Source organism: Coenobita brevimanus, chromosome 79 (assembly GCF_032717465.1).
Source record: "Coenobita brevimanus isolate Jiangsu-jjx chromosome 79, ASM3271746v2, whole genome shotgun sequence".
Lineage (NCBI taxonomy): Eukaryota > Metazoa > Arthropoda > Malacostraca > Decapoda > Coenobitidae > Coenobita > Coenobita brevimanus.
Window position 1 is genome coordinate 5601682 of NC_137032.1, and position 27023 is coordinate 5628704.

At 43.3% G+C, this 27023-nt stretch overlaps 1 protein-coding gene across 1 annotated transcript in view; it reads right to left on the minus strand.

Moving 5' to 3' along the window:
• Positions 1-8470: 8470 nt before the first annotated feature.
• LOC145408986 (cytochrome P450 2L1-like) overlaps positions 8471-27023 on the minus strand; it is a 155170-nt gene continuing 136617 nt past the window's right edge. The window contains exons 13-18 of the mRNA XM_080279558.1: positions 17834-17961; positions 15896-16047; positions 14439-14581; positions 10408-10554; positions 9474-9605; positions 8471-8569 (exon numbers count right to left, since the gene is read on the minus strand). Of these exons, the coding sequence (XP_080135684.1) occupies positions 8471-8569; positions 9474-9605; positions 10408-10554; positions 14439-14581; positions 15896-16047; positions 17834-17961 (801 nt within the window). The remainder of the gene's footprint in view (positions 8570-9473; positions 9606-10407; positions 10555-14438; positions 14582-15895; positions 16048-17833; positions 17962-27023) is intronic.

Consider the following 27023-nt stretch of genomic DNA (forward strand, 5'->3'; position numbering starts at 1 on the left):
AAAAGAGATAAAGATGCAACAGTGTGGCGAAGAGACAGAGCTTGAAGGGAGTCAGTAAGAGAAGGAGAGTTAATGAGACGAAAAGCCTTTGACTCCACCCTATTGAGAAGAGCTGTATGTAGGGAGCCTCCCCACACATGAGAGTTGTACTCCACACAGGGGCGGATAAAACCCCTGTATAGAGTCAACAATTGTGCAGGGGTAAAGAAAGAGCGGGGTCAGCTTAGCACACCTGATCTCTTGGAAGCAGATTTTACAAGAGATGTAATATGATCCTTCCAAGATAAGTCCCGAGTAAATGAAACCCCAAGCATGTTCAAGGATCATGCAGGATTAAGCTGAATATTATTAAACATTAGTGGGTATACCTGTGGAAGATTTTGTCGAGTTGATAGGTGTAAGAACTGAGTCTTAGATGCATTAAAAACAACCATATTATTTTTACCCCAGTCAGAGATACGAGCCAAGTCAGACATTAGGTGTGCCATAGCCTCATCCCTTGTTTGTTGAAGTAACTGTTGAGATGGGCATTGCAGGAACCGAATGGAAAGGTGAAGGGTGGAGTCATCAGCGTATGAGTGGATAGGGTTAGATGTACAGCTTAGAAAATCATTGATGAATAAAAGGAAGAGACTTGGTGATAGGACAGAGCCCTGAGGAACACCACTATTAATAGATCTAGGAGAAGAACGATGGTCGTCTACAACAGCGCCTATAGAATGACCAGAAAGGAAGCTAGCGATGAAGGCACAGATTGAAGGATAGAAACCGTAGGAGGGCAGTTTGGAAATTAAAGATATATGCCAGACTCGATCGAAAGCCTTTGAGATCTCAAGTGCAATGGCAAAGCTTTCGCCAAAGTCCCGAAAGGAGGATGACCAGGAGTCTGAAAGGTAGGTGAGAAGATCGCCAGTGGAGTGTCCCTGACGGAACCCGTACTGACGATCGGAAAGAAGGTTGTGATAGGAAAGATGCCTTAAAATTTTTCTATTGAGAATTGACTCGAAAACTTTTGAAATAAAGGATGTTAAAGCAATTGGACGATGTGGAGTAAGGAAGTCTGTGGACACCAGAGTTGAAGAGAGTGTGCTCAGATGGTATGGGGATGTGGAGAGAATGGGTGTGAATAAAGTGGTGAAAAGGGTATTTCAGAGCGAGTTTGAAGGAGGAAGGAGGTGTGGAAGGCCTAGATGAAAGATGATAGATATGGTAAATGAGTGTGTGAGAAAGAGAGATATAGGAACCAACTACTCGTACACTAGAGAACTGACAAGTTATCGAGCTGCCTGGATGAATATTGTGCTCAGGAGTGTATGACCAGGATTTGGCACCCCCTTTTAACTTGACAGTCGTCAACTTAACTCTGTCAGATAGATGAGTGTGAAGCAATGTGTTGAATATTTTTTAACATCAAGTGCAGCCAGGATTCCGGGGGATTGAATGGTGAGTGAAGGTGTGTGAGGCTCATTCAGTAGGGCAAACTTTTCTTAGTATCTTTTTCTTCTCTGGTTCTTTGGACCCTACCTCACCGTACTGTCGGGTGTAAAGAGAGGTCTGGATAATAATGACGCTGATGATGCTGATAATAAAAATAATGATGGTGATGATGACAGCTTAATAATAAATAATGATAATAATCTATCAATCTGTCTATAGCCCGACGCCTTAATCCCGCAAAGGGTGGCCGCAGACAAAACGCCTCCAAGTCGCTCTGTCACCACCATTTTGACTACCCTCCCCCCAAATCACTCCCCCTTTCCTCATATACCTCTCAACTCCATCCCTCCTCCTCATCCTCGGTCTTCCCCTCCCTCTCCCCCTCTGCACCTCACCTACATACACCCTCTTAGTCAGTCTTTCATTCTCCATTCTCTCCACATGTCCAAACTACCTCAGTGTATTTCTCCCAATCTTCTCAACCACATCCACATCCACCCCACAACGTTCTTACACTTTTTCATTCGTCAACCTGTCCCTCCATGTCACTCCACATGCTCCTCTCAAGTAACTGATTTCCACTGCTCTCACTCTTGACTTGTTCCCTTCTTGCAAAGTCCATGCCTCGCTTCCATACGTCAGGGTAGGGATCACAATACTATCATTCAGTGACTTCTTAACTTCCATACTCACCTCCCTATTTCTCATCACTGCTTTCAGTGAACCAATACCTTCCTTCCCTGCTGTACCCTTTCACGCACTTCATCCCCCAAAGTTCCATCCCTACTCATCACACTACCCAGGTTCTTGAATGCACTCACATTCTCCATATCCTCGCCATCCAACCTCACCATGCATTCTGTGATTTCATTCCTCTCAAACACCATAACTTTACTCTTGTTTACATTAACTTTCAGATTCTTCTTCCTACACACTGTCCCAGATTCATTCACCAAACCTTGTAACTCCCATTCATCTTCACTCAACAATGTTGTATCATCAGCAAACAACAACACCGGAATCTTCCAAATCTCACCCTCATTCATTAGAGCCACCACCACATCCACTGCCCTACCTTGTACGTCCTTTACAACCCCATCCATGCATATATTAAACAGCCATGGAGACATCACACAACTCTGTTTCCCACACTGAGATCAAAGAACTCACTCAGCTCACCATCCACTCGCACCGTAGCCCTAGATCATTCGTACATATTCTTCACAGCACTCAGCAATTTCCCCTCCACTCCATATATTCTTAATACCTTCCACATACCTCGTCTATCTATTCTGTCATAAGCTATCTCCATATCCATGAATGCAGCATACACTTTCTTTCCCTTCTCTAGATACTTCTCCACTAATCATCTTAGAACAAACGTCTGATCCACACACCCTTTTCCCTTCTTAAATCCCCCTTGTTCTTCTCCAACTAGCTCCTCCGTTATATGTCTAACGCTATCAATGAGTATTCTACCATATATTTTTCCAGTCACACAAAGAAGGCAAATACCCTTATGGTTACCACATACTTCTCTCTCCCCTTTTCCTTTGTATAAAGGAACAATTATACCTGATTTCCAGTCCTCTGGAACTCTTCCCTCTTCCCAAGCCAATCTACATAACTTCCATATCCACTCCACTACAATCTCACCCCCGTACCTCAGCATTTCACCACACACTCCATCAATTCCTAAGGCCTTTCCCATCTTGATCTTCTTCAGTGCTTCGACTATTTCCGCCCTACTGATCTCTTCCTCCCTCCTCTTATCTCTCCTTTTCCCAGCCATTCCCCAACCACTTATACTCGCACTATTCTCTCTCTCTCTCTACATTCAACAAATCCTCAAAGTGCTCCTTCCATCTCCTCAATTTCTTTCTCTTCTCCATGAACAATCTATTATTCCTAACTTTCACTACCCTACTATTACCCCTTTCACGCTGCCTTACTTTCTTTACCTCCTTCCAAAACAATTTCTTACTCTCCCTCCATTTCACACTCAGATTCCTCCCAGACTCTTCATCCAGTTTCTTTTTACTCTCCTTCACCAATCTCTTCACCTCCCTTCTCCTTCTCACATATACCTCTCTCTTCTCTCTCTCATCTTCTCCCCTACCTCTACTCGCTAGCCATTAACTATATGCCTTCTTTTTTTGTTCCACAGCTCGTTTCATCTCATCATTCCACCATGCTGTCCCTTGCACACCCCTACATCTCCTCACTCCACAAACCACCTCACACACTGCACCTATCTCTTCCATGAATATCTTACATACATCTTCCACCCCTTCCATCTGCTCTAACTCATAATTTCCCAATCTTTCTTCCACTATGCTCTTATACTTTGCCATTTTCTCACTGTCTTGCAATTTCTCCACTCTTGTCAGAGGAGCTGTTTCCTCCTGTCTTCTCCTTCGTCTCTTCAACCATTTTCCTTGCAGTCTTACCTTGGCCATCACTAAGTGATGGTCAGAGATTCCATTCCCCCACCCTCTCCACATTCTTGCATCCACCACTCGTCTTCTCATTCGCTCATCCACACACACATAGTCTATCATTGCCTTTTGTTCAACAAGTTCACCATCCATCCTCCTCATAACTCTCCATGTATACCTGTGGATCATCTTATGCCGAAAGTAGGTGTTAGCTATTGCTAACCCCTTACCAGGACAGATGTCCAACAAAGCACTACCAGTCCCATCTACTTTAGCTGGCACACCCCACTGACCAACCACTCCATCCCCTCGTACATTCCCGACTTGGCCATTCATGTTTCCAATCAAAAACACTCTCTCACTCCTCTCAAACTTGTCCATACATGCATCTACACTCGCCCAAAACTCCTCTTTCACTCTTGCCACTTGGTCCTCTGTCAGTGCATACGCACACACAATCGCCCACGCTTGTATACCTACTTTCATCCTCACTCATACAATCCTTGCATCCACTGTTCCATACTCTCTTATATTCTCCTTCCGCTTCTTGCTTATCATCAGACATACTCCCTCTCTTGCCCTCTCATTCTTATTAGCTCCTGCACATATTCCTAAACCGTATTCCCATTCTCTCACCCTTTCACCTGCTCATTTAGTTTCAGTCAATCCACATATATCCACTCTTGCATCCTCAAACACCTGCACAATCTCTCTTTCATGTCATCATTCAGTCCTCTCACATTTCATGTCCCCACCATCAGAATGTCCTTTGTCTGTTCCTTACTCGTCAACGTATCGTTCGTCCTGGTCCGAGGCGCTTTATTTGCTTGTTTAGTTAGTTCTTTTTACGGGGTGGGGCACTAACCCACCACCAACCATTTCAGTCGCCTCATACGACAAGCAGGGATACTGGGGGAGTATTCTTGAAACCCCCCTACCCCCAGGGGTAATAATAATAATAATAATAATAATAATAATAATTGTAATACTGCTACTACTACTAATAAAAATAATATGCCATCCTAATGAAGCTGTTAATAAGAAGATGAAGTACAGCTACTGTCGTTCTCACTGCTACTAAAGCTGTCCTCATCATCCACCCCCGACTGGTCTCTCGAGGAGTCTTCTGCCTTCAGAGGGTCCGCCTGCTCTCGACTTGACACCTAAGGGGAAAATATTCATAAAAAGATTCTGTAGTGGTAGTAGTAGTAGTACTAGTAGTAGTAGTAGTAGTAGCACATAATTGAACATCTAACACCAGACCAGTGCAGAAGAGTTGAAATTGCACAGGAGGTTGGGGCATCGAACTGGCTCACAACCCTGCCTCTCAAGGCAAAAGGCTTCCACTTCAACAAACAAGAATTTATTGACGCCGTAGCCTTGAGATATGGGTGGCCAATAGAGAACCTACCTCAACACTGTGGCTATGGCACTGCCTTTGATGTAAACCATGCAATGGTGTGCAAGAAGGGAGGCTTTGTTTGCATCCGACACGATGAGGTACGCGACCTCACTGCCAAAATGCTGCAGGAAATATTCCATGATGTCACGATTGAGCCAACTCTGCTACCCCTGGACGGCGAGCACTTCACCCACAGAACAGCAAACACATCAAATGATGCAAGAGTGGATGTCAGTGTTCTAGGTTTCTGGACACGAGGGCAGAGGGCATTCTTCGACATCAGGATATTCGATCCCATGGCAACATGTCATTGTGAACTGTCTCTCGAAGCTGCACACAAAAGGAATGAACAAGAAAAAAATAGAAATTATCAAGAAAGGATCCAACATGTGGACCGTTGTTGATTCACTCCCCTTGTGTTCACAACATCAGGTGGGATGGGTCCAGAGGCGGTGAGATTCTACTCGAGACTGGCAGAGGTTCTTTCTGGGATGAGGCGTCAACTGCAGAGTTCTGTTATGGCCTGGATGAGATGTTGACTGTCATTCTCCCTCGTGAGGTCTGCTCTGCTATGTGTCAGGGGCACAAGATCATCAGCCCTCAACCCTGTCTCTCTGGCGGGTATGGATTACGAAGCTACAGTGGTCAAGTCGCATAGACCAGCAACTCCAATAGTTTAATGTCTTTATTTACAATATAATATCAATAAATATAATATAAAGTAATAACAGTAATAGTAGATGGTTGGTAACCACAGCCGTTGGCGTGCTTGGAGCCAGCGGATTGTAATATGAGGGTTAGTGTTAACCTTAACATTACAACTCCAAATGGTGAACTGTATTAGGAAGGTTGGTTTTTATATAATTTCCCAATGGATGGAGGTGATTAAAAAAAAAAGTAATAGTAGTAGTAGTAGTAGTAGTAGTAGTAGCAGCAGCAGCAGCAGCAGCAGCAGCAGCAGCGTAGTAGTAGTAGTAGTAGTAGTAGAAGTTGTTGTTCTTGTTGACCCGGGCCCGTCTGAAATGTGACCCCGGTGGACTGGAGGCTTTGTTGACCTTCTCCTGCAGTCCACTATTGTCCTTTCGTGGAATAGGTAAATAGCTGAGCAATGTTTGTGCAACCAAGCAATAAATCCGCCAGGCTATATCGGTGCCACCAGGTGAAGGAGTCTCTCAACTGAAAATAAACATACCTCCATAGCACTAAATTATTCCTGAAAGTCCCTTGGATAGACTATGTGTTCCACATTTATTCTACATCCGCTTTAAATAATTTGTTGCTCCATGAGTGATTATTAATGTATAACCAAGCATTACTAACCACAACTAGCTCGTTCGTCGACCCCATAACCTGTGTCGCGCCAGAAAACTATCCAAAGGGGAATAAAGAAATGAGCATACAGCAACGGAATGGGTGGGATGGGCTGGCATGTTAGTGAAGGGTGGAAAGTATACACTCTAAGAGGTGTTGTAGAGTTAATGGTTTGTGTTTGTAGAATTAGTGGAGACATTTCATAATATCCTCCAAGAACGAAAATATATGACGGCATTAAAGAAATGGGTGTGGGGGACACAGATGGGTGGGATGAACCTGAACTATGGTTAGGGGTGGGAAAGTGCCCTGAAGAATTAATGATTTGAATGAAGTAAAGGTTTAATCAAAGATCTTGGTGCTGGAAAGGGACACCTTCCCATGGTGTCATCAATGTAACCTGGTGGATTCACTGCCCAGTTATACAAACATCCCTCATCTCCCTCCCAATCCCCCAAAAGGAGGATGGTGGACTGCCGAAGAAAGAATACCTCAGCTTGCAATCAACTGGGTTCACGTTACAGACGAACCATAGGTCGCAAGTACTGCGACTAAAGATCTTCACAACAACACGAAAGGAAACAGCTAGTGTTGCATTCACTTGCCTGGCATCTTGCGACACGGTCAACAAGCTCAAGAAAATGTATAAGTACTGCACCTGCTGTGACTGATGTTCGGACCAGGCTGGGATGCTGGCGGGCAAGGACGGGGAGCGAGGGGAGGGTGATGTCCGGAGTAAGGGTGTTGCCCCGGGGAGAGTCACTTAGCCCATCTTGCTTCTTAACCCACCCCATCCCGACGTTTTCTGGGCAGTGGTACGCCCCAGTCCCGACATTTTTGGTGCTTTTTTTTTTTTGGCTCAAACATCCGCTTTTGGTGAGAAACATCGAAAATTCATAGAGAAATCGCTTACCTGAGGTTTAGAATACTCGATCTAGGTACGAGTACTTCCTTACCTGACTGGGTTTTCTAGCAGGCTGGCACCAAAGAAAACGAGTTCTATGGGAGGGCAACTATTTTATCCACTCATAAACAGTATTTATTTATTTACTTGGTAAAATTTATATGTAGTACAAGAGTATATTGGTTTTCAAACAGTAATATAGGCATTATAAGCATTGTTTCACTCACTAACTCATCACCATTCATGACCTTTTTTCCCCACATTACCTGATCATCATTTCTGACTGTTTCTTCCTCTAATGCTATGTAAACTTTTTCCTCCACATTGTCATCGATTGGGGAATCACTCTGGCCCTGAATGTCTTTATTGGCCAGGTCACTGGTAACAGGTGAATTGTCAAGACAATGGCATGCAGGGGGGGGGGAGAGGTTATGCGGTGTAAGGCATTGTCCCTGCTTGGCATCTTGTAGAGGAATAGAGGAAGGTGTCCCGTGTATACATGCCAAAAATCACTCGCAAAAATTGAAAATTGTGCAAATTAGGGACCTTGCAATGTTGCCGCGTTAATTCACGTCTCCGGGATATGAGTGCACATCATGTGAGGACGTGAGTTCACGTCTCCGGGATGCGGCGGGTTAATGTGCTGATCTCTCGCCTTGGAGAGAAACAACGAGGGAATGATTAATAACGGAGACTGTCAGACAGATAAATAGATAAATAGATAGACATATAGATGGAGAAGGGAACAAGGGGAGGGTGATGTCCTGGGTACGGGTGCTGCCCCAAGGAGGATCACTGAGCCTGTCTTGTTTCTTAACGTGCTGATATCTTGTCTGTAAAAATTTAAGTGGGTAAGGATTAATAAGAATTTTATAGAGGGACAGACAGGGAATCGAACAGATAGGTAGAGAAAGAGAGAGAGAGAGAGAAAAAAAAAAATCGTCCAAAATCATCCACCAAATAATACCTGTACCAAACCTACTTGAGACTAGCGATGGCTTGGTCCTGCCTGGCTATGGTGGCCTTCAAGTGTCGTACCTCCTCACCGCTGCCCACACCACCTGCATCCCGGCCCACCTGTGTGTACGTGCATATGATAAACTAAAGGAAGGACTAACCATTGCATTCCCATGACGTAGTTCGTATTCTTTTATTGATGCTGGTTTCGCGGGCGTTCATTCAGCAAACAAGCGACTTTTTCAACTACAGGGATTTGATACGGATTTCCTTGGCCACCCTCACTACCACCGAATCTCTCCCAGGGTGAGTAAAATCGTCTGGAGCATGCAAGAATAAAAGCACAAAAGAAAGTGTCATCGGATTCATGGGGTTAAGATGGCTGGCATTCATATAAAAATTCTTGGAATCTGTTGGAATGTGGGTGAATCCAACCCCCAACCCTTTCTGGATGGTGAGTTTATGTTTAGTGATCTAATCACACACACACACACACACACACACACACACACACACACACACACACACACACACACACACACACACACACACACACACACACACACACACACACACACACACATCCAATAGGCAGAGTTGTTTGTGTGTGCGTTGTCATGTGGGCAGACCCCTTGTCCAGAATGGGTGTGGATTGGATACATCTACAGTACATTTACACAGACCTACATGATCTTTTATGAGAATATGTTCATAGTATAATAGATCTGCAACATCAAGTGTCAGAATGATGCCTATAAGTATACATCTCATGTACAAAAACGTGCCGAACTGTACTACTTTTAATTTAGTCTAAAACTGCCATCTCTTCATATTGCATAATGAGTTACAACAACGGTTACAGATTAACACTAGTATATGATGCTAGTCACGAAGAAGTAGTCCCAAATGCTGTCCTTTTTTTTCACTGGGCTATGAGAAGTAAGCTACAGAAGGACGAAAATCTGGGCCAAGTTAATGTGAAAGGACTATAGGTATTGCAGTGGTATATACAGCGATGTCCCACCTTAGCGTGAGCATGGGCGAGGTGGTAGAGCAGATGGTCCTTCTCCTGCCTCAGTGACAACACATGGGCTGCCAACGCAGTCTCCTCTCGCTGTAGTGCCCTCAACTCACGCGTCTGGCTCTTCACCTCACCCTGGAATTATCACTCAGACACAAGGCATAACAGCAAGTCCCAGGCTCATTTTTCAGGCCGACTGATTTATCAGAGAATCATCACATGGACACACCATCAGGCACACTGCAAAAGTCCATGACTAATTTTTTCAACTAAACTAAGTTATCAAAGAATAATCACACACACACACACACACACACACACACACACACACACACACACACACACACACACACACACACACATCTGCAACCTGATAGCATAAATCCCTGTGGTTCATTTTTCAGCCAAACTGAGTTATCACATAGTGTTATCATATAATCACACATATTCAACCTGTTACTCTAAATGTGCAGCCTTTTTTCAGTTAAACTGATTTATGAGCCTATGTCATCTCTGTTTCAGTGGGTTTAATTGCTGCCACAGTGCCTAGGTCGGTAAGCAGTCATTCATATACTAATGTCTGAGTTCATGACAGTCATGAGTACACACATTTTTTTTTTTTCAATGATTTTGTTTCCTCCTCTCAGTAACTGTACAAATGAATCATGAAGTGTACGTGAGTGAGATGGTGGGTGAGAGAGGGGGTAGAAATGTCGAGGACGAGGTGGACTGAGGGGGTAGAGAGGTTACTGGATGAGAATGGTGGAAGGTGACTTGGAGGTTGATGGATAGTGGAGGACAGGGCGAAGTGAAGGCGATTTTTTTTTTTTAAGTGGTCACTCCAACAGGCATTAGGTGTTTGGCTAGACAGAGAGACAGACAGACAGACAGATAGATAGATACATAAAAAGATAGAATGGCAAGCTGATGGACGTACCTGAAGGTGAGTCATAGTGGTGTTATGCCCGAAGACCCGACTGAAGACTTTGCTAGGCCAGCGTAGGTCAAGACTGGTTGCCAGCTGACCGGCCGCAACGCCAAGGTCAGCTTCGGAGCCTGGTCCAAACTTGCATTCCTTGGTTACCTGTTAGGGAAGGCAAAAATTATTATAGTTTCTGTCGTAATTATTCTTTTCATTTAGATGACATGACCCATATCTTAGTCTTGCCATCTCCAGTTGAATTTATTGATCTAAAAGTAGCCTCTCCGAACCGAAACACTTAAATATAGTCTTTGTTAACTTCTCCAAACTTAAAAAAAAAAAAAAATAGACATGTGGAACCAGTACAGTACGGCCGAAATATGAAGCGTCGCTAAAGTCAGCGGGAGTGAAGCATCTTGTTTGCAAAAAATCTTAGGGAGTGAATGACAGACCGGGTCATATCATTAAAAAAAAAAAAAGTGTAAGAAGGATGGGTGGGGTGCATACCTAATAGGAGTGTCACAGGGCAGCTAGCTGGGTCCGCAGCTCTTCCACCTCTTGAGTAAGGGCCCTCCTCTCAGCACGACCCTCCCTGACAACAGTAACACTTATGAACATTCTCAGGCCCCTCATAACTCACTCATAGCTGAATATTATTGTCCAGTGTCTAGTGGAATTGAATACTAGAGTTGTCCTAACTGTGGAAGGGCTAATAATCTATCTCTCTATCAACTGCCAGACGCTTTAATCCCGTAAGGGGTGGCCACAAACAAATTGCCTCCATGGCGCCCTGTTCCCAGCCATTTCACTGCCCTACTCCCAGCTTACACCCCCCTCTCTTATACCTCCTCTCCACTCCATCCCTCCATCTCATCCTAAGCCTCCCCCTCCCTCTCCCCCCCCTCCACCTCACTCACATACACTCTCCTCGTCAGTCTCTAGCTCTCCACCTTCTCCACATGGCCATTCCACCTTAGTGTGTTTCTCCTAACGCTTCCTATCACATCCACATCCACATCACAACGCTCCTTCACTTCCTCATTTGTCAGTCTGTCTCTCTATGTGACTCCACATGCTCCTTTCAAATAACTCATTTCCACTGCCCTCACTCTTGACTTCTGTCTCTCTAACAAGGTCCAAGCTTCACTTCCATACGTTAGAGTTGGTATCATAATACCTTTATAAAAATTCTACGGCTATTGCTACTCCTTCAGTCCGGTGATATATTTTGTATTGAATTTTACTACCATTTATAGTCAAGAAGCCATAAATAGTCTCCATTAATCAGTTCACAACCTGTCCCTCCACAATCTGAATTAAATAGTATTAAAACAGCTAGAGCGAAATCTAAAAATTCCACAACGGGCTTAAGGGGTTATTTATATGAAAAAAAAAAAAACAAAAAAAAAAACAAAGCTGTTATTCAAGTAAAATTGCATTATAATGAAAATGTCAGAAAATATGATCAGTAATTCACTCTAACAAAGGAAAAGCAAACAAGTAGATTAGAGAAAATTCACAACAGTTAACAAGTTTGTAGACATACGTTCTCCTTAAATTAATACTTCTTGTGGTCAGTGGCATATATAAATATAGTAAATAAATAAAAAAATAAATACATAAATAGATATATAAATGAAATAAACAAGTAAATAAATCACCAAGACTTGTTTATACTGACCTGTGTCTTTTTGCTGCCAGCTGCTGAGCAAGTTTGGCCTGGGCAACACGATGCTGTAGGTGGTCCAGATCCGCGCGGGCCAGCAGGGTTGCGGGGGGAGGCGAGGTCGTGTCACTAACCCACATCACACACGATACATTCTCGTCCTGAACGGGTAGATGGAGGCAGTGTGGGTGGCCATTTATAAAATATATGAAGGGGAAACCATTCACAAATATTTGAAGGGTAAACAATTTAGAAACACTTGAAGGATAAACCTTTAAAAATTACATAAAGGGTAAACAATTTAGAAGTAGTTCAAAGGTAACATTTTAGAAACTCTGAAGGCCAACCCATTTAGAAATTGCTTGAGATTACCTAGAATAAATTACCTGTTAAAAGACGTTCCATTATTCAATACGTTGATCACCACCACCACCATCATCATTATCATCATCAAGACCTCTTTTCCCAACCAAGGTTGGGGTGAAGGCCAAGGATAAGTGGAGTTAGTTTCATATCTTTGGAGTTGTTTAATTTGATGTCCATCCATCCATCATCCAATCCTACATTGTCCCATGAGGAGCATAGGAGCCCAGGGCTAGGCAAGTTGGTCCTGACATTTAAGATGATACTGACCGGCCTCACTCATCCCTGAGTGGCATTACGTGAGTAATAAATCCAAATTACCCCTTGGATATAAACCTACACAGGCTCAATCCGATTGGATCACCGTAATTACCCACTAAACCACCAGGCGCAAGAATCTGGTTCTATGATTACCACCCAGGATAGTCAATGGTTTTCTGGTGTACAGGAAACCATTTGACTTGTCACTCAGTGTAGAGTCACCCACAGGCAGAAGAAAGAGGAAAGAATGAAGGAAAGAAAGACAGAAGAGGGAGTATTTCATGTCTTGGAGGATAATAAATTTCGTGTGTATGAAGTTAATGAATATCGCGTCTTGAAAGTCATTAATTTCGTGTCTTGATAAAGTACGATAAGTAGCTGTAATAATTCTCACCTCAGTGTTTGGGATAGGCAGGACTGTGAGTGGAGTGAGATCAGCCCCAGTGCTTTGACTCAGCCTCAGCCATACTACACTGCTGATCAGACCCAGTTCTGCTTCTCGCTCACCGTGCAACACCGCAACACTACAGTATATTGGAACACTTTACCGCAACTGGAGACCATCATCCACTCACCTGATTCATTGCTACCTACTTCATACTTCATCTTTATCATTCTTTTTCCGTGTCTGCCCTCCTCCCTTCCTATTTCTCCCATCCCTCTTGTCAGTTTTTATTACTCATCTTTCCTCTTCAAGTGGTTTTACACTGAGTGACAAGCCTTGTGGTTTCCTGTAAGCCAGGAAACTATCGACAAAACTGAGTGATAACCGTATAAGGGGATGATGTAGGGCTTACTATGGTGCCTCTGTTAACTGGGTTGCCAGACGCAAATGAGGGGTCCATCCGGGAACCAAACCTTCAAACTCATCCCCGCATCTCACCTTGGCAAGGAGCTGTCCTCCGCAAAGAAATATCGGTTCACCACATGAGACGGCCATGCAGAAGCGGTTGCTTGCCTACGATTGAAGGGTCTGCTCGGCTAGACGGACTAGGTTTACACAACGACGACAACAACTGCAACACTAGTATAATAACTCCGCCCCCCCTACACACACACCAGGGATAAAACCCAGTTCTTCCTCACGTTCACTCTGCACCACTACATCATTGTAATGCTTCATTATGCAACACCACAGCAATATACTCTGTGCCTCGGCCACATCACACAAGGGACAAGGCCCAACTCTGCCCCACGTTCTTTCTGTAACATCATAACACTTGACTGCGACACCACATCACTACACAGTAAAGCAGACGCCCTCTAATATTTAAAGTTGTCATCATGAAAGGTAGTGTTTACAGCAGGAGAACCAATATCTGTGGCGTTTCCAACACATGTAAAGTGAGGGATTATATTTGGCAGCACATTGTCATTGCTTGGATGATATGTTGGCAGTATTAGTGATGTAATCAGTACATCCAGTGAAATGAAAACTGTATCAGCGATGTTGTCAGTACCTGTAGCGAAATAAAAGCAGTGCCAGCGATGTTGCTAGCACCTGGTGAATGTTTTGGCAGTACCATAGTCGGCTTGTTTTCATCTAACAAAGATCCGCAACCCCTTTCAGCTCAGTTGATGGCCAAGTGTAGTCAGACTAGAGGCTAGATTTGAAGAGTAACCAAGAAGACTCATTCCTACTTCAAAATTAAGGTGCATCATATTTTATGTAACCATGACTTAGAATTTAATATCTTCGTCTGGCCCAGTTCCCTCAGATGACAACACACCGACTATAGTGGTGTGTTGTCAGTACCTGCAGTGAAGTGAGGGCTTGGAGGGCAGTCTGCGTGGCGTGTGCTGCCCTCTGTAGCCTTCTCATGAGAACTGCATGACGCGCGCCGCTCCTCCGTGCCTCTCTCTCTCCTGTACCCATCCACCCACCCTTGTACCGACCACCTGTATCTCAGAGTTACGTGGTATTAGCAGCACCATTTTCGTTGTCCTAAGTAGCATTACCATCATCATCATTAGCAGCAGCAGAATAGTCATCAGTATTGGTAGGAGTATTGTCATTGTACCTCTCATTATAACCATATAGAATCATTACCATTATCATCACAGACGTCATCATTATCACTGGTACATTATTAGTACTATCAAAATTATCATTATCATTATTATCATATTCATTATTATTATTTTCATTATTATCAGTAGTATCACCACGGTCATTATCAAATTAATAATCATTAGTTCCATTATTAACATTATCATCACTGTTATTAGCATTAGCATTATTACCCTAACCATCATCATCATCATCATCATCACCACAGCCATCATTATCATCATCAAAACCCACCTCAGATCTCTCAATACGGTGACAAGAGAGAACACAGAAGGGTCGCATCCAGGGGGCCTACCCGCGGCCACGTCACCCCCTACACCGTCAGTCCGTGCCTCGTCAGTGCCCAGCCCAGAGTCATCGTCACCGCTATCACTGCCATCATCACCGCCCACGTCACCACCATCGTCACCACTACCATCACTGCTAGCTGGGATGGACGAAGTAGTAATTATCGTCGCTGCTATCATCACCTTCGTCACCTGCTTGATGTGGGGAGGATTACTTACACCCTTTATTTTCCTCCTCTTCAGCCAGAGTTCCTTCCAGTATTGAATAAAATCTAGTAGTAAGAATAACAGCAATAAAATATCAGCGGAGTGATGGGGTTGTTTTTATTTTTTGGGACAACCACAGTATTCTGTTTCAACTAACGTTTGGCTATTTTATTTAACAAAGAGTGAAAATAGGAGACTGAGTGGGTTAAAACTGATATTACTGACCCTCTCACGGTCGGGACGAATCTAGTATTTTACTCTGACTAACATCAGACGATTTTACTCAGTTGAGGGTGAGTTATTGCAGCCTGAGAGTGTTAAGCTTTCTACTATACATGACTGAATGAGCCATAAAAGTCACAGGAGCCATAGAGCCTGAGAGTCATAAGTGTCATAGAAGCCATGGGAACCTAAGAGTCAAAGAAGCCTGATAGCTACAAGAACCTTAGTCGCAGGAAATTGAAAGCCGTAGAAGCCCGATAGCCAGACAAGCCTGAGAGTCATAGGATCCAGAGAGCGTTGAGTTTTCCGCTGTACCTGATCGCTAGGTATCATAGGAGTCTTAGTCATACAAGCCTGAGAGTCACAGGAACGTAATAGGAACTGGAGTGTTACAGAAGCCTGACAGTGTTAATTTTTCTACTGTACATGATTGTGGTCGGTTCTGATGGGCCAGGTTGCCACGAGACTCGAAGTATTGAGTCAGCTGCACTTCAAACTGGGCGTTGCCGGACACCAGATGAGCGAAGGCTCGATCCAGCTCCCTCTCCAGCGGATAAGAGTTGACGGATCCCCTCAATCTGGGTAGAAGTGGGGTAAAAAAGCAGAGGTATATACGGTGCGGAGAGAAAAACTAATCCACGTTCTCGAACTCCATCTACAGCTCGGCCAACACGTCTAAATGATCCTCGTTCTAGGCCATTGGCGAAGATTAATTTTTATTTCTGAGGAGGATGACTTCTGAAGCGAAAGTGTGCTTAGATGTAGGGAGGAGAGAAGTGAGCTGATACACTTGTTTGTATATATCTTTTATGAAAAAAGGCAGAATATCAATTACAAAGCAAGAGAACATGAAAAGTGGCTCAGTTCGTTAATTGTAGCCAGATCTGACACCAATGCATCGTTACACTTATGTTATAAGACTTTCTGAATCTTCAGTTTTCCCATATTTGAAATAGCTGCTTTATCAGTGTGAAGATGTAACTAATCTGAGGGTAACTGTAGGTTTAACTTTGTATTTTCTTAGGATTATTTAAATTGCACTGGGGTGATTACATAGGATATCCCCTACCCCAGTTACACAGGGGGATTTATCCCCCCCCCCCCAGGATCTTCGTTCATTTACCATCCGATGTGCTGACGAGGGTCCTCAGCCTGAACAAGGGGGGAGTGGAGGATCAATGATACAGTTGTGGACATAAATGGTAATATACTTCTTTACAATAAATATTGAGATAGATCAGCTACCAAGCCCAGCCGATCCCCGTATCTGGAGATGGGTTGACGGAGGCCCTCAACCAGCGCAGAGGAAGTGACCAAACCATTTTTTTTTTTTTTTTTTTTTTTTTGGTAGGGTATGTCTGAGATATATGTCCTATGAGTGAAAAAAAAAAAAGATAAGGAAATCAGAAAGATCCACTCGCACTCACGGTTCTCCCTTTCCTTCATTATTCTTCCACTACAATTTCTCTTTCCCTTTTCCTTCTTCGCCCTGACCTCCCTACCCAGCCGCTGCTCCCTGATCAGTTCCATGAGTACGACCAACAACCCGGCTTCCTTCTGCCCGTACAACACCAACACGCCCATCTCGCTTCTTTCCTCTCACTTATTTTTTACCTCTTTCCTTTTCCTTTTCCCTCTCCCCGTGTGTCTTCCTTTCCTTGCACTTTCTTCTTCCTTCTTCCTTGCTCTTCCACCTAAATTCCCTATTTCCATCCCTCTCACTTTGTTTCCTCTTTTTGAGTCCTCCTCCCTCTGTCCTCCTTTGTCACCGTCTCTTTCCATTCTTACCTTTCCTTCCTTTCATCCATTCCCTTTCCTCCTTCCCATTTCGCCTTTCCTGCCACCTTTTCCTCAGTCTTTTTTTCACGTTTTTTTTCTTTTTTAGTTTCCTTTGTCTTTTCCTTTCACCTCCATGACAGCCTCCTACTCCCTGATTCTTTCCTCGAGTACCTTCAGCCCAAAATACTGCCCGAACCTCACCAACACACCCACCTCACTTCTCTCCCTTCTCCCTTATTTCCTTCCCTTCTTTTTCCTTCTGTCTACTCTCCCGCGTTTCTTTCCATCCCCTTTTCTCTCTTCTCTCCCAGTCTTATTTCTTCCCTCAGTATTTCCCTCGTCCCTCTTCCCCTTATATCTTCCCTTACTTTCCTCCTTCAGTCCTTCCTTTCTTCCTTCTGTCCTTCCTTTCTTCCTTCCTTCCTTCCTTCCTTCCTTCCTTCCTCCCTCCCTCCTAATCCTCCTCCTCTTTCTTTCCTCCCTTGTTCTCACCTTCTCTCTCATCGCCCTCTGCTCCCTGATCCGTTCCCTGAGTGCCGCCCGCAGGCTGGCCTCCTTTTTCCTGTACCTCGCCCGCACGCCCACCTCCCGAACCAACCCGCCCGCCCGCAGCACCGCCCACGCCATCGCCCACTCTCACTGCTAACCTCACGCCCACACTCAGCCACCCGATCCTCTACCTCCTCAGCCCGACTCTGCAACGTCTCTGGCACCTGACGATGGAGCTACGATCAGGCTTGCATTTAGGATAATTAGGTCAGGTTTGGTCAGGTCAAGATAGGTCCGGTTAGATTAGATTCATACGACTGTCAATGGAACTGTAATCAGGTCTGCATTTGGCTAGGTTAGGTTAGGTTAAGTTAGGGTAAGTTCCTGCACCTGTTCATGTAACCTAACTACGACTGGACTTGTCTTTGGTCAGGTTAAAGTAGGTTAGGTTAAGTTTTGTTTCTGCCGTTCTTGTTGGAGCTGCGATCAGGCTTACATCTGGTTTAGTTAGATAAGGATAGGCTATGTTAGGGTTTGACCTGCTGGTAGAGATACGACTAGGCTTACACCTGTTTAGCTTAACAGGGTATGTCCTAGCAACAAAAGATTTTATATCATAGAATGGAGCTGTACGTCATGGCAAGAGGATATGTGTTCTAGTGAAAGGGTTTTTGTCCTAGCAAGGAATTTATATTCATGCATGAAAGTTTATGTCCCATGGAGAGTTGTAAAAATACACTATCATAAAAATAAATAAAAAACTAATCACCCGTGAGAGCAACGTGAGGTAGAGAGATCTGCTGTATGCTCTGCTTACGACTCAGTGTGTGCCTATAAAACAAAATTTATTGAGCATTATGAGCGAAATATGATGGAGATTATGAAATTACTGACTAAATAAAAAAGAAGCATCAAACTGTGACTGCAAACATTATCATCTGTGAGAGCGAAGGAACGTACAGAACACGCCATTTGTACGAGTTAAACCACCGAGTGAATTTTTAAGTAGCAAGAAATAATTTATATTTACCAAGAAGTATCAGAAAATGTTATACAGTTACATTACCTGTGAGAACGACGTGAGATAGAGAGTTCTGGCGCGCTGTATGTGTTGAACTTGACTCAGTGTGTGTGCAGGGCGGGGTGCTGGAGGCGGGCGTGGCGTTTCCCTCACGCTCCTTCTACCACGTCCACTCCTCTGTGTTGTCCTGAATATGCGAGTCGTCGTCTTGAGTGTCCTGCAGGAGGACGTGTTCATCATCATCATCATCATCATCATCATCATCCCAGTATTTTTCCCACGTAAAGATGGGTATTTTAAACCATTGGAGCAGAGGACGTCTTTTGTATTTTAGATTTGCTACCTCCTGACGATTTTATTCAGTTCAGGAGAGAGGGGTTGGATATAGCTATCATCGATTCCTTGAACACGAAAGGATTTTCCAAAGCGCCTGGAGGCAGCAAGAACAGACTATAATACCAAATGCGTTATATGGATTGAAGAGTTAGCTTTGAAATATCATCATCATCATCATCATTCCAACCGTAATTCTCATTTGAAAGATTGGGTAAGGCAGGATCCAGAAAAAAAAAAAAAAAACAAGCATAGATGGAGATTTATCAAACAACATGCCCAGTAAAATGAGCCAATAGGTTCATCTTTCAAACCTTTGGAATCTGGACTTCGCCACGCAAGTCAATGCTTCCCGACATATTGTTTACGAGAAGTATCCGATTTATCTAAGAAAATAACGTTTGATTGATTGATTGATTGATTGTGTGTGTGTGTGTGTGTGTGTGTGTGTGTGTGTGTGTGTGTGTGTGTGCGTGTACGCGCGCCCCAACCAAATCTATATCAGCTTACCCAATTAGCCAGCAGAAGAAAGTGAGAATTGTAGGAGGTGAAATTTTACTACACCTCTCTCAAGTTAGGCAGACGCATGAAAATGAGAAGCATAAGAGGTGGTTTATTACCAGATCTCCTTAGGAATCTTAGCTAGCAGAGGGAAGCGAGAAGCAGAAGAGATGAAATATTACCAAGACTCTTTCAGATTACAAGTATGAGTTGGGAGAGAGAAGTGAGACGTAGATGAGATGAAATATTATGCAAACCTTTGACTACACTTTACCTAATTGCGGTGTGGTGGTAAAGGTTTTACATGTGGTAGGGCTTGTTTTAGATGTAGTGAGAGAAGTTTAAGGTAGTTAATGAATAAATAAACAGTCTTATACACAACTAATATAACAAACTTTTTGGATATGGTACCTTGTTGCGGATTTTGGTGTGTTGACAGATGTTTTTGGTGTGTTAGGGGTTGTTTTAGGTGTGGTGGCACAGGTCTTAGGGGTGGTCTTAGGTGTGGTGGTTGACTTGGTTGACGCTCCTGTCGTCTTCTGTGTCCTGGCGGTATACAAAGGAGTACAAAGGAAAGCAAACAGCAACAGACCTTATGGTCCTCTCGAGGCTGTTTGTTACATAGTAGACTATGACTACAAGATCTAACTCTACATGCTGAACGATAAGGATAGTAAAGCAAGAAGGCTCCCCCCGCCTCCAAACCCTCCAGTTAAAACTGGCAAGAAAAAGTGAGAAAAACCACCATGCAGCATGGAAAAACTGACATGGAAATTTCATAGGAAAGACTGAAAAGGAAAAGCTACATTCTGTAATACATTATCTATAAGCTACCAGTATGAATAACCTGAAAGAGAAAGTAGTAAAGTACAATGAATAATCGAATAAATAAATAACTAATGCATGTCACTACCCCCTGGGGGTAGGGGGGTTTCAAGAATACTCCCCCAGTATCCCTGCTTGTCGTACGAGGCGACTAAAAGGGTTGGTGGTGGGTTAGTGCCCCACCCCGTAAAAAGAACTAACTAAACAAGCGAATAAAGCGCCTCGGACCCGGACGACTATGGAACGGACAAAGGACATTCTTAGGGTGGGAACTTGGAATGTGAGAAGAGTGAATGATGAAGTGAAAGAGAGAGAGAGATTGTTCAGGTGCTTGAGGATACAAGAGTGGATACATGTGGATTGACTGAAACTAAATGGGCAGGTGAAAGGGTGAGAGAATGGGAATATAGTTTAGGTATATGTGCGGGAGTTAATGAGAATGAGAGGGCAAGAGAGGGAGTATGTCTGATGATAAGCAAGAAGTGGAAGGAGAATATAAGAGAGTATGGAACACTGGGTGCGAGGATTGTATGGGTGAGGATGAAAGTAGGTATACAAGCGTGGGCGATTGTATGTGTGTATGCTCCGACAGAGAACCGAGTGGCAAGAGTGAAAGAGGAGTTTTGGGCGAGAGTAGAAGCATGTATGGACAGATTTGAGAAGAGCAAGGGAGTGTTTTTGATTGGAGACATGAATGGCAAAGTTGGGAATGGACGAGTGGATGGAGTGATTGGTCAGTGGGATGTGCCAGCTGAAGTAGATGGGAATGGTAGTGCTTTGGTAGACATCTGTGCTGGTAAGGGATTGGCAATAGCCAACACCTACTTTCGGCATAAGATGATCCACCGGTATACATGGAGAGTAATGAGGAGGATGGATGGTGAGCTTGTTGAACGAAACGCAATGATAAACTATGTGTGTGTGGATGAGAGAATGAGAAGACAAGTGTTGGATGCAAGAGTGTGGAGAGAGTGGGGAAATAGAATTTCAAACCATCACTTAGTGATGGCCAAGGTAAGGCTGCAAGGAAAGTGGGTGAGGAGATGAAGGGGAAGACAAGAGGAAACATCCCCTGTGAGAAGAGTGGAGAAGTTGCAAGACAGTGAGAAAATGGCAGAGTATAAGAGCATAGTGGAAGAAAGATTGGGAAAGTATCAGTTAGAGCAGATGGAAGGGGTGGAAGACGTATGTAAGATATTCATGGAAGAGATAGGCGCAGCAAGTGAGGTGGTTTGTGGAGTGAGGAGGAGATGCAGGGGTGTTCAAGAGACAGCATGGTGGAATGATGAGGTGAAACGAACTGTGGAACAAAAAAGTAGGCAAATAGTGAATGGCTAGGGAGTAGAGATTGGGGAGAAGATGAGAGAGAGAAGAGAGAGGTATATGTGAGCAGAAGGGAGGTGAAGAGATTGGTGAAGGAGAGTAAGAAGAAAGTGGATGAAGAGTTTGGGAGGAATCTGAGTGTGAAATGGAGGGAGAATAAGAAATTGTTTTGGAAGGAGGTAAAGAAAGCAAGGCAGTGTGAAAGGGGAAATAGTAGGGGAGTGAAAGATAGGAATAATAGATTGTTGGCGGAGAAGAGGGAGAAATTGAGGAGATGGAAGGAGCACTTTGAGGATTTGTTGAATGTAGAGAGTGAGGGCAATGCGAGTATAAGTGGTTGGGGAATGGCTGGGAGAAGAAGAGGTGAGAGAAGGGAGGAAGAGATCAGTAGGGTGGAAGTAGTGGAAGCAATGAAGAAGATGAAGATGGGAAAGGACCCAGGAATTGATGGAGTGTGTGGTGAAATGCTGAAGTATGGGAGTGAGATTGTAGTGGAGTGGATATGGAAGTTATGTAGATTGGCTTGGGAAGAGGGAAGGGTTCCAGAGGACTGGAAATCAGGTATAATTGTTCCTTTCTACAAAGGAGAAGGGGAGAGAGAAGTTTGTGGTAACCATGGGGGTATTTGCCTTCTTAGTGTGACTGGAAAAATATATAGTAGAATACTCATTGATAGGGTTAGGCATATAATGGAGGAGCTAGTTGGAGAAGAACAAGGGGGATTTAGGAAGGGAAGAGGGTGTGTAGATCAGATATTTGTTCTAAGATGTTTAGTGGAGAAGTATTCAGAGAAGGGAAAGAAAGTGCATGCTGCCTTCATGGACTTGAAGAAGGCTTATGACAGAATAGATGGGCAGGGTTTGTGGAAGGTATTAAGAATGTATGGAGTGGAGGGGAAATTGTTGAATGCTGTGAAGAGTATGTACGAAGTAGCTAGGGCTACGGTGCAAGTGGATGGTGAGTTGAATGAGTTCTTTGATCTCAGTGTGGGACTGAAACAGGGTTGTGTGATGTCTCCATGGCTGTTTAATATATACATGGATGGGGTTGTAAAGGAAGTGCAAGGTAGGACAGTGGATGTGGGGGTGGCTTTAATGAATGAGGGTGAGATGTGGAAGATTCCGATGTTGCTGTTTGCTGATGATACAGTATTTTTAAGTGAAGATGAATGAGACTTGCAAGGTTTGGTGAATGAATTTGGGACAGTGTGTAGGAAGAGGAATCTGAAAGTCAATGTACACATGAGTAATGTTATGCTGTTTGAGTGGAATGAAGTCAGAGATTGCACAGTGAGGTTGGATGGTGAGGATATGGAGAATGTGGGTGCATTCTAGTACTTGGGTAGTGTGATGAATAAGGATGGAACTTTTGGAGATGAAGTGCTTGAAAGGGTACAGCAGGGAAGGAAGGATGTTGGTTCACTGAAAGCAGTGATGAGAAATAGGGAGGTGAGTATGGAAGTTAAGAAGTCACTGCATGATAGTATTGTGATCCGTACCCTGACGTATGGAAGCGAGGCATGGACCTTGCTAGAGGGGAACAAGTCATGAGTGAGAGCAGTGGAAGTGAGTTACTTGAGAGGAGCATGTGGAGTGACATGGAGGGATAGGTTGACGAATGAAGAACTGAAGGAACGTTGTGGGGTGGAAGTGGATATGGTTGAGAAGATTAGGAGAAATACACTTAGGTGGTTTGGACATGTGGAGAGAATGGAGAATGAAAGACTGACTAAGACGGTGTATGTAGGTGAGGTGGAGGGAGGGAGAGGGAAAGGAAGACCGAGGATGAGGTGGAGGGATGGAGTTGAGAGGTATATGAGGGAGGGGGGAGTGAGTTAGGGGGAGGGTAGGCAAATGGTGGGTCACACAGAGACTTGGAGGCGTTTTGTCTGCGGCCACCCTTTGCGGGATTAGGGGGTCGGGCTATAGATAGATAGATAGATAGTGATTAGAAGGGCAAAGTGAAGAGTAGGGAGGTGGATTGTGCAGGATGGGTGGGGTGGGTGGGCGAATTGGATGGATGGGTAAGATGCATGGCTGGATTGGTGGGTGGATGGGTGGTTATGCATACATAGATGTGTGGTTAAGTGGGTTGTTTGGGTGAGTTGGTGTGTGTGTGTGTGTGTGTGTGTGTGTGTGTGTGTGTGTGTGTGTGTGTGTGTGTGGATTCGTGGGTGGGTAGAATGGGTAGGTAGGTGTGTAGGGTAGGTAGGTAGGTTTGGTGTGGGTGGGTATGCAGGGTTGTTATGTGCGTGGTCACGGTGAGTCGGAAAGGTGCTGAGTGGTTGGATTGGTAAGGTAGGTGGTTGTGTAATCAGGGTGATTGGGCAGGGTGGATGCATGGAAGAGTGGTTGTGTAAGGTTGATGGGTTGATAGACTGAGTTGGGTGGTTAGAATTTGTGGATGGGTGGATAGTCGGGGCCATTTAAAACTCTGGAGTGGGTGGGTGAATGAGTGGTTTTTGTTTCTGGTTTGTTAGTCAAGATGGGTAGTGGAACGCAAGCTCCCTGGGTCAGGTGAGCTTGGAGGGTGAATTGGTGATTGGGTGGGTGGTCAGGAGGATGGGTAGATGAGTGGGGTGGTTAAGAAGGGTAGGGTGTGTGGAGGGTTGCATAGTTGAGCAGGATGAGCGTACAGGGGGGGTGGGCAAAGTCGGTGGGCAAGGTGGGCATCTGGGTGAGTGCCCAACTACTTAGCCTTCGTTTTCCTTACAGGCCACATTTAGGGTACATGCCCGTGAGAGAAGCGATAAACAACTTTAATACAGTGACGCAATTTCTATTTGATTCTTAGTACATTTAGACGACTTTCTTTACCACTGAGGAGGTCTTTCTAACTAACAGGGTTACATACATCCTTTCTTAACTCCTTCACCACCAGAGGCCTGTACTGGGACGAATGAAATCATCTGGTGGGGCAAGAATGATAGGATAGTCCGTAACTAGCTCTCAGCTTGAAACTCCAACGATGGTACTTTAGGTACTTGAGGGATGGCTCAGTCTGCTGGTTTGGGGTGAATGTGTAAGTGGGAGTAAGAAATGAATAAATAATACAAGGTATACATTGATAACCGTGGCTAAGCCGTCTCAGCAACACGTGAAAATATACCTGGCGTAGGGGAAGAGCAGTGTTATGTGTGGGCCACACTGTGCGTAAAATATGTAACCGAAATGAAGGTGTTAAGATTTTATTATTATTATTATTATTATTATTATTTATTATTATTATTATTATTATTATTATTATTATTTATTATTATTATTATTATTATTATTATTATTTATTATTATTATTATTATTATTATTATTATTATTATTATTATTATTTATATTGTTGTTGTTATTACTATTATTATAATAATAATAATAATTATTATTATTATTATTATTATTGTCATTATTATTATTATAATTATTATTATTATTATTATTATTATTATTATTATTATTATTGTTATTATTTTTATTATCATTATTATCATTATTTTTATTTTTAGTTATTATTAGTTATTGTTGTTATTGTTTTCGTGAAGTAGATTTGTTTTCAAGTGAAGGAACTCGGTCACTTGCACAACTTGAATACTAAGTCGTGGTAGCAGGAAATTCTATTAACCTAGGTTTTGAGATACAGATGAGCCTCCTCGGGTACTAGACACATGAAACCTAAAGTTTAACTACCCAGGGCCATCAAAAAAAAAAAAAAAAAAAAAAAAAAAAAGCTGAAAGGAAACGTGGATATATATATATATATATATATATATATATATATATATATATATATATATATATATATATATATATATATATATATATATATATATATATATACACAGTATTATCATCTCAGCCGTTTGAGTATCCACTGCAGGACCGGCCTATACCGACCGAAGTGGGGAGGATACAGACCATGTATCTCTACCAAGTGTCTTAGGCCGTCTGGTAGAGATTGTCTGTAGGGTTAGAAGTGCTTGTAAGTGTAACTGTAGTGTTGGAGTGGCTTTGAATGTCTGTGTAGTATGTGAACCAAGTGTAATCGGCCCGGGGAAGTCGACTGGGTGCAAGCATACTTTATAGTACGAGACACTGGTTCAACCAGAGCACACTTGTGTCCGCCAATGAAGTACGTGGCCAGGAGAAAGCTACGAAAGTGTATTACCCTGGCGGGGCGCGAACCCTCTTTCTTCAGTGTACGAAAATGCACACTTTACCACTGTAGCACACACACACACACACACACACACACACACACACATATATATATATATATGTGTGTGTGTGTGTGTGTGTGTGTGTGTGTGTGTGTTTATCATCATCATCATCCATTGCCAGTCCACTCTGAATAAGGGCCTCCCTCAACCATCTCGAGAATTTCCTTGACTGCCAGGTTTTGACTGCATATCTTTCTACAGTATCTCAGCTCCACCTCCTATCATGCCTTTTTTCTGTTACATTTGCACTCTCCTAAAGTCGAGTTTGTCAGCTTTTGTTCAGTCGGTTTTCTCTTTGCTACATGACCAACCCAGTTTCATTTTTTTTTTTTTTTTTTTTTTTTTGAGGTTGTATAATGTCCTTGACTTTTTCTTCACTCTCTCACCCAAGTTGATCTCTTCCTGTGTCTCAAAAATATTCACATCATCGACCTTTGCATTGCCCTTTGAGAGCAGATTAGTTTGATATCCATTGTTTTTGTCAGTTTCCCGGTTTCATATCTGTACGTCGTAGATGAGATTATAGGTTCATTAAATACTTTTTAGTTTCATACATACTGTCATTCAACTTTTTGTGATGTCTCTATGCTTACCAAAAGCTTTCCATCCAGTTGTAATTCGTCTTTATATTTCATTTTCATGGTCTTTCGTTAGTTTTACTTTTTGCCCCAAAGTAACTGTACTCCTCAACTTCGTCAAGAGTCTCTTCGCTTATTTTAATAATGCTCTTTGTTATATTTGAATTAAACGTCACTTAAGTTTTATCCCAGATTTTCTTAGGTTTATTTTGAGACTTTATTTAGGTCATTTTGCTCTGGGACTCTACCTTAATTAGACAACACAATGTTTACATTCTAAGTTTTCCTTTTCATAGGTGAACTGCTAACCAAGGCTAATGAGCCCCACCCTCCCTGTCAGATGATTGTTGGCTAAGAAACTCATCTGCCTTTTGACAGATCTTGTCTTTGTCTTGCTGAATGTCTAGTCACCTCACCCTCCTCTCTCGGCAAAACCGGGAGAGAGAGAGAGAGAGAGAGAGAGTTTGTTGTACATCTTCAGTCCGATGTTTATTTCT